The sequence below is a fragment of the Benincasa hispida genome, chromosome 11 (genome assembly GCF_009727055.1).
Source record: "Benincasa hispida cultivar B227 chromosome 11, ASM972705v1, whole genome shotgun sequence".
NCBI classification, from domain to species: Eukaryota; Viridiplantae; Streptophyta; class Magnoliopsida; order Cucurbitales; family Cucurbitaceae; genus Benincasa; species Benincasa hispida.
In genome coordinates this window covers 58,931,801-58,940,149 of record NC_052359.1, presented here as the reverse complement: position 1 = coordinate 58,940,149, position 8,349 = coordinate 58,931,801, and the positions used below count along the sequence as shown (strand labels likewise).

The following is an 8,349-nucleotide window of genomic DNA, read 5'->3' as shown; positions in this document are numbered from 1 at the left end:
CAATTATTCTGTTTCCCACGTGAATTCCTCTTTATGAATATGCGACAAATGATGTTTTAGGCTTAAATTGTTTTCATCTTTTTTAATGCAGATGAAGTGTTCGTTAAAATGTTTGGTTCCCATTGCCTGAAAAGATCTTGGGTTTTTATGCACTTAGATTCTCCGGGAATAGTTTCTAATGTGTTTTTTTTTTTTTTTGGTGAAAGTAGAAGGGCTATATAAGGTGGGGCAAAAATTTAAGATAATACATTTAATATACTTACTGGATAGAAAATGCCAGACAAAACCCAAAAGAATTAATAAGGGTATAAGGGATTTTGTTTTCCTTTTTCTTTCTTTTTCAACTACTAAGGTTCCATTTCCTAGCTCTCTCTCCCCTCATCCTCTCTAGTTCTTGCTGAGGAAGTTGAACCTGAAGTCATACCAATGACTTGGCTGTGTGTGAATCTTTGTAATTGTATCATCCTGGCGTAACACCCATCAGGGTAATTTTTCAACAAATGTGAGTGTGATCCCTGTTCTGAAACTTTACCATCATCAATTACTGCAATGACATGAGCATTCCTAATAGTTGATAGTCGATGAGCAACTACGATTGTTGTTTTTCCCAAACAAGCTCGGTCGAGCGCCTCCTGGACGGATCGCTCAGACTCGGCATCGAGTGCACTTGTTGCCTCATCTAGTAACATAAGCTCTGCCTTCCTGATCAGTGCACGGGCAATTGCAATTCTTTGTTTCTGTCCACCTGATAGTTGAACTCCTCTCTCCCCAACAAAAGTTTTATATCCTTCTGGTAACCCAGATATGAACTTATGGGCATTTGCCAAAGTAGCAGCTTCAATGATCTCGGCTTCCGTGGCTGATTCGTGGCCATAAGCTATATTATCATATATGGAAGCAGCAAATAAGCATGGTTCCTGAGGGACCATTGCCATGTGCTTTCTCAGGGACTTGAGATTGAACTTACGAATATCCTTCCCATCAATCATAACTCGTCCTGATGTTGGCTCATAGAACCTTTGGACTAGTGCAATAACAGAGCTCTTGCCACACCCGCTAGGGCCAACGAGAGCAAGAGTCTTACCTGCTCGGGCACGCAAACTAAGGTCTCTAAAGACGGGAATATCAGGACGAGTTGGGTAGGAAAAGTCAACATGTTTAAATTCAACTTCTCCACGAAGTTTATCTGGTACTGGAGTGGCATCTGGATCATCAGGTTCAATTTCAGTTTTGCGATCAAGAAGTGCAAAGACTGAACGCATGGCTCGACCACCCTTAATAAAGTCAGGAGCTAGAGTTAGTGTTTCAGCTGCACCATTTGCAGAAACCATAAGGACCATGAAAACACGGATTGCCTTTGAAAAGTCAGAGAGCCCGTGCTTTACAAGCCATGAGGCATACCAAAGACCAAGAGCATAGGAAGCATAAAGAGAAAACTGAGCAACACCAAATCCACTACCAGCAATCTGTCCCTTCCAAAAGCAACGACGTAGTGGGATCTCGAGGTTGGTTGAAAAAAGTCTGACAATCTTTTCTTCTGAGTTGAATGCAGCAACTGTCCTTACATTGGCTATCGCCTCCCCTGCTAGTTGTGTGGCCTTGGCATGGTTGGCCTCAAGGTCTCCTGAAAAACCAGTCATGAACATTTTCTGTAGAACAGTGGCTGCAACAACCACGGGGAAGACAGCTACAAGGACAAGAGATAGGCGCCACTGCAAAACAAACCCAGCGGTGCATGCAACTAGCATGAGTGATGTGTTCTGTACAATCACAGAAATCCTGTCTCCAATGGCAGATCTGACATTGTTAGCATCGAGGGCCAGCCTTGCAGCAATCTTTGCACTCTCATTTTCCTCCTGATCAAACCATGCCATTTCATTTTTCAGTATTGCTGTCAGCATCTTCTCTCTTACACGTTTGGTGAGGTTCTCTCCCACGATATCCCAGAAGAAATGTTGTATTGTATTGAAGAGAAGAGCAGCGGACGAAAGTCCGATTAATAAGTAGCAGTACTTAATAATTTCTCTGCTCATGAAACCATGGTCTGGGTTGTAATAGACACTGAGAACAGCACTTAGAACGTATGCAAAGAAAGCACTTAAAAACCCACAAACAACAGAGCCAATAGAACCAAGTAATGCATAAAGCCATTCAGGTGAATTCATTTTCACGAGACGCCAAAAAGAACTGGCTTGCTCCTTAAAGGCAAGTTTTTCAAGCCTGTAATTGGGAAGTGAAGCATCAAGGGAAAGACTAAAATCAGATGTGGAGAAGTCGGATAATCGACGTGAATATGGTGATCGTCCATAGGAAGAATTTCGTGCAATGATTGGTGAGCTCACTGAGTTCCTGGCACTCGAAGGCCTAAAACCATATTCCACATTAGTTAGATACGTAAGTGACAGAAAATTAAAGAAGAAATAGAATACATTTTTTAGCTACCTTGCACTACTCTTTCTGGCATTATTGAGAGCAGTTTCATGTGCCATCTCCTGCATCCGGATGAGCTTGGCGTATACACCATTCTCTCCTTTAGCAAAGAGCTCATCATGTGTTCCAATTTCAGAAACACTTCCTTGTTGGAGTACAGCCACAAGGTCAGCCTTGCGAATGGTAGAGAGTCGATGGGCAATAACAAGAGTGGTCCGCCCGATCATAAAACGATCAAGAGCTTCCTGTACAAGCTTTTCCGACTCAGAGTCCAATGCACTAGTAGCTTCGTCTAAGAGTAGGATCGCAGGGTTTTTAAGCATTGCCCTTGCTATTGCGATCCTCTGCTTCTGCCCTCCAGAAAGCTGCAGTCCTCTTTCCCCTACCTACCAAATATTAACATTCTACTTAAAACCTCAGAATTTAGATTCATAATATGATTCATTCTTATATCAAAACTAGATTAGGATTTCAATGTTCTGGTATCTTAGATGAGCAAGGTTGTTTGGAAGTTGTCTTCTTCCTACACAGGATTCAGAATAATTCTACAGTTCATTCCATCGAAGGGCGAGCAAATAGTAATTTTTTGTCATTTTTGATAATGTGGTAAATGTAAAGCATAGATACAATTTGTGCAAGGTGCAGATAACAAATAATCTATGAGTATAAATTGATGATGAAGTTCTCCCTGTTATCTCGAAGTTCCAAATTTGATTAAAATATTTCTGTTTTATTTTTCAGAATTTTATTATAATACTCCAGTCAAGTTTTGTGGCTCAAGAAATAATTAACCCCGCTGATTCCTACTCTATCAATATCTTCACAACCCATCATCTTCATGCCATCATTTTTCCTTCTACAGCATGCTAATGTCAATAGCACTGTTTTCCTTATAATATTGAAGCTTAATAGTAGAAAACAATATATAAAATGTGTAAATAATTTTATATTCTTTGTAAATAGATGTCAGCATTGACTATTTTCTATTCAATCTCCATAACCATATGCTTGATATGCCCCTCCCTTTAGTTTATTTGGTTCTGATTTGTCAGAGCAGACAAGTTAAAAACCTATTTATTTCTGCACATGCATTGTTGACCAGGCATGTTATCCTGTTTCCATTGTTTGTAGGACCAAAACATTTCTTCTCACTTGCACATAAATAGAGAAGAAAAGAAAAGTCGGTTTAACCTTGTTAAAAAAGCAATAAAATATTCCATTTTGCTATTCAAAATAGGAGAAGCAAATGCTTCATTGTAAGGCATAAGAAAGAGCATATGTAACACAGTTAGATTAATACCAAAAACCTTTTACCCTTCAGAACAATCAAAACAAGTTTCTTTTGCTCCGAACATTAAAACACATTGCATTAGTCTCTAATAACTGTGGGCTTCAAACTAATCTCACTGGATAACCATCTAATTCATGATCAATAACATTTATGATTGGAAAATGTTGAAATTCAGCTTTACCTTTAGATTTTTGAGTCATTGGAGGGTAATTAAGAGTGTTATATTTTAACACATAAGTTTTGAGATGATAACCTGGGTGTCATAGCCTTCAGGAAGTTTGATAATGAATGAATGAGCATTAGCGACTCGAGCAGCTTCCTCCACCTCAAGTTGATCTGCATCAGGTCTACCCAAGAGAATATTCTCCTTGATGGTGGTAGCAAAAAGAGCAGGTTCTTGGCTCACCAATCCTATTTGCTGCCTTAACCATCTCAGCTTCAAAGTTTTTATGTCACGCCCATCTAGTAGAACTTCTCCTGCACATTCAGTCAAGAAGCAACTTTTCTTGTAAACACAGAAACCAGGTCCAAATCCAAAACTTAAATTTCAAGAATGACTGAAAACCAAAACCAAAAGCAATGTATTAATTATTTAAAAAGTTTAAACAGATCAGGGCATTTACCTGAAATGGGGTCATAGAATCTTTCAATTAGGGAGACAACGGTGCTCTTGCCGGAGCCACTGCTACCAACCAGAGCTATAGTTTTTCCGGCAGGGACAGTTAAGGAGAAATTGTTCAGGATTCTTACATCCGGCCTTGATGGGTATGAGAAATCTACATTCTTCAGCTCAACCAGTCCTGAAACTGATTCTAATTCCAAACCAGATTCGTTGTTGCGGTTTAGAGTAGGCTTATGGTCGATGATACGGTAGATTTTAGCAGCTGCAACTTTAGCCTTAGCGAATGAACTCATGCTCGGAGCAGATTGCCCCAATGCCCTGTCAAGCAAAGCGATCCATCAGCCAAAAATTTGGAGGTTTCAAGATGAAAGTCGGAGTTGTTAGTGGCTACTTACAGTCCGCCAATCATCACTGCAAACATAGTGGCTATGGCCAGACCGCCATTGGTGGCGTGGTGTCTGACAAGATAACCACCGTACCAGAGCAGAAGGGCGTAACAGCAGAAAACAACAAAGTAAGTGGCGCCCAATCCCATACCCTTGGAGAATCCACTCTTGTAACCTATCTTTTGGGAAATCTTCAATGCGGCGGAGTATCTCTGCAGTGCTCTTGATTCGCCCACGAATCCAAAAACAACTCGAATTTGAACTATTGTCTGCATGTTACGTCAAGAATTGACAGTACCCAGATGAGAGAAGATGACAAAATCTTTAGAAAACCGAGTTCTGGAAAGAATGCCCCTTACCTGTTCGACGATATTCCCAGCTTCTGATAGAGCTTCCTGGGTCTTGGCAGAGAGCTTAGCTATTGTGGTGGTGTAGATGCCGCCGATTACAGCAATCAAAGGAACCACCGCAAGAGTTACCAACGCCAATTGCCACACAGCAGTGAAACCCACAACGAATCCGGACACAAAAGTTGCCATATAGTGGATGAAGTTGCCCAGCTGCAAAGTCCATTCACAGTCACTTAATTTAGGCGAATAAAAGGGGGTTCTGGAAACAGAGAGATTACTGAAAATAGAGTTCTTGTTTCTTTTTATTTATGTTTTTTTGCTTCTTACCTTCTCACTAATGGCGTCTTGGACCATCACTGCATCAGTGTTGATGGCGAAAACGACGTCAGATGTTCGAACCTCTGTATCAAAATACTGAATGTCCTGGTCCAGTGCTGCTTCTAGGTACTTGATCCTCATCTTCGTGGACTGCCGCTCGCCGGTCCACATCCAACACGAAATCTCTGCAACCAGTTTAATTTCAAGTCAGATATGAATGTAAAGAAAAATCCAGAGAAGCCTAATGGAAACTATCAGTACCTGCCCAGGATGACGCCCATATCGCAGCTCCAACCACGAGAAAGTAGAATGCGTACTGAAAATAGAATGGTTTCAGTTTTTCATTAGATCATTATCAACATGAACACTTTGATTGTGTTTTTAAGTTATAGTTCTACTTTACCTTCAAAACCTCCTGCATCATTTTATCCACATCATTGGCATAAGACCCAAAGGAGTTAACAAGATCAGCGAAGAATCGAAGAAACAGAGGCAAAGAACAACCGTGGACAAGAGCTCCGACCGACCCAATTGCCATCAAAACGTAATCCAACCCATCGGCGAATCTGAAAAGCTCACCAAAACCAACGGCAGTGACGGTCTCAGGCTTCTCCCCACTGGTGCCACCGCCGTTTTCCTTCTTGGAATCACTCGTAGATTCCATTTCTCTGTTTGTGGCTCTGCCAATTCCGTTTTGAGCCTCTTCTGTTGTGGGTCTGAGGTCTTCAGGGTCTGTGTTTTTCGCCGTTGGAGCTGATGGGTTGTTGGTTATAAATGATTCGGGAGGAAGAGGATCAGAAGAGACGAGCTCAAGCCCTTGCATTTCGGACCATTTCCACTGCTCAATCGTCTTTATCTCCTCAGAATCTTGTGACATTGGCGAAATTCCTCGCTTTATGAACAATTTTTCCTCTCTCTTTACCTTATATTTTTCTCCTTTTTTTTTTCCCTCTATCCGGCTTGGTTTGAGCTGATGTTTTTGCCGCTCAGTTTTTTCAACCCCACTACTTTGGCTGTGCTACAGTTTGGGTGAATTTTTCTCTTTTTTACTCTCTCGGTTGTCTTGGGCTGTTCTTCTTCTTCATCATCATCTTCTTCTTAATTGAATGCAAGCGTCAAAGACAGACAAATACTGGTCTGCTTCTTTTTACAGTCAGATTGCTTTTCCAATTGTTCCCACTTTGCTTCTTCCGTAAAAAACACAGAAAGTGACACATGTTAGAGAGAGTCCCGGAGTGAGAAAAAGAGAAGGATTTTCCACCCGACAAATCACACTGTTTCAAAACTTGGAGATGAGTTTTTTTAAAATTAAATTTTAAAAAATATAATTTTATTTTACTAGAACATATTCAAAGTGGGGGAAAAAAAATACCCCATCTAAAAACAATCCAAATATCTCTCTCATCTTTAATCCCAATAACAAAAATCATTGCTTTAGTCATTGTCAAAGCCTTATAATTGTTCTTATTTTGTATTTTACTATATTCTTCTGTTCTGGCTGATTTCAATACCGGATTTATCATTTGTTTTCAGGCTTAATCATATCGTCAGTGAACTTGGAAAAGTCCATATGAACAAACCCACAACAGACAGGTAAAATTTATTGGAGGTATTTGGATCGATGAAATTGAGGAGAATAAAGTGGAAATGAATAAGGGATAAACATCTTTTTGTTTGGTACAAATTTTTTAACTATAGCATAAAAATAGATTATTTCCATATATCCATTATATCCATGAATGATTTTCGTTTAAAAATGTGAGTTTTCTTCCTTTCCACCCTCTTCTCTTGTGATACATTTTTTTATTCTTTTATTTTATATATTATTAAAACTAATTAATTTTTAATTATTTATTCTATGAAATTAATTTTATATTTTTATAAAATTATATTAAATTTAAAATTATAGTATATGAATTTGACTACTCTATTTAATAAACTAAGTATTTTAATATATATTAGAACAATTTAATATATACTTAATTTTTATTTTAGTTTAAAAAATTGGTTTATATATAACACATCCTTATTTTGCAATAAACTGGAAAGAATCAACGCAATAAATTAGTTAGTTAATAATCATTATAATTAATATGATATGAATTTAGTTTTATAAATTTATCAAGTTATCTCACTAAATTATGTAATCAGATAGTTTTAATTATAAATATTTCATTTTAGAAATACTTATAATTAATAATTTAATTAATATTATTATTTGATTGTTAAATAATTAATTTTTCTCGAAACTTTGAATTGAATTTATCATTTATCATTTCATCTATTAAAATTTTACAAAGTTCTCATGGTTAATTTTACAAATTAAATGCAAAAATATTTTATTCTCATAAAATTCGGATAACATTTTCATGATACAATCAAATACAGTCGTTCTGGATTCCCATCAATCTTACTCCGAGTATCTTTAATTCCTCCATTTATAAAACCTTAAAAAAAAATCTCAAAAATTTTTTTTGGGAGTGGTGATGAAATTTAAATATAGTGGAAAATGTGGATTTTAACGGTTATCAATGGATTAAAGGTATCGAAATCGAGTCAGTTAAAGAAAAATAACTTTTTTAAAGTATGCAATTGGGGAGCTTGAAAAAAGGTTTTAGCTTCTGGCTTTATTCTGCACTGCTCTGGTTTGCAACTGAAAAGAGTGATATTTAATGGTTACATATTTTGTCTTCAGACTAAGATATATATATTATTGATCCTCATCACTAATTTGATTTGACCATATGAATAACAATGTAACTTCAAATGTTACATACCAACATTGGCATGTTCCAAGATCATTATAATGCAAAAAGATTTTAGATGGCAAAATAACTATAACAACCCAGTCAACATGAATGTTTAAGATGTAAATAAACATTTTGAAAATCCAATGATGAATACAATCATCATTTTTAAATTCGAAGATAGATTGTAACTAAAATAAAATAA

The 8,349-nt window shown here is 37.5% G+C and overlaps 1 protein-coding gene across 1 annotated transcript; it reads right to left on the bottom strand.

Moving 5' to 3' along the window:
* Window positions 1-224: 224 nt before the first annotated feature.
* On the bottom strand, window positions 225-6,619 carry LOC120089903 (ABC transporter B family member 1). The gene is made up of 9 exons (XM_039047339.1): window positions 5,801-6,619; window positions 5,659-5,713; window positions 5,407-5,582; window positions 5,089-5,289; window positions 4,739-4,998; window positions 4,345-4,661; window positions 3,975-4,198; window positions 2,443-2,816; window positions 225-2,364 (listed from the first exon to the last, which is right to left on the bottom strand). Exons 1-9 carry the CDS (start codon window positions 6,272-6,274, stop codon window positions 363-365), a joined length of 4,083 nt encoding a protein of 1,360 aa, XP_038903267.1. The 5' UTR covers window positions 6,275-6,619; the 3' UTR covers window positions 225-362.
* Between the last annotated feature and the right edge of the window lie 1,730 nt (window positions 6,620-8,349).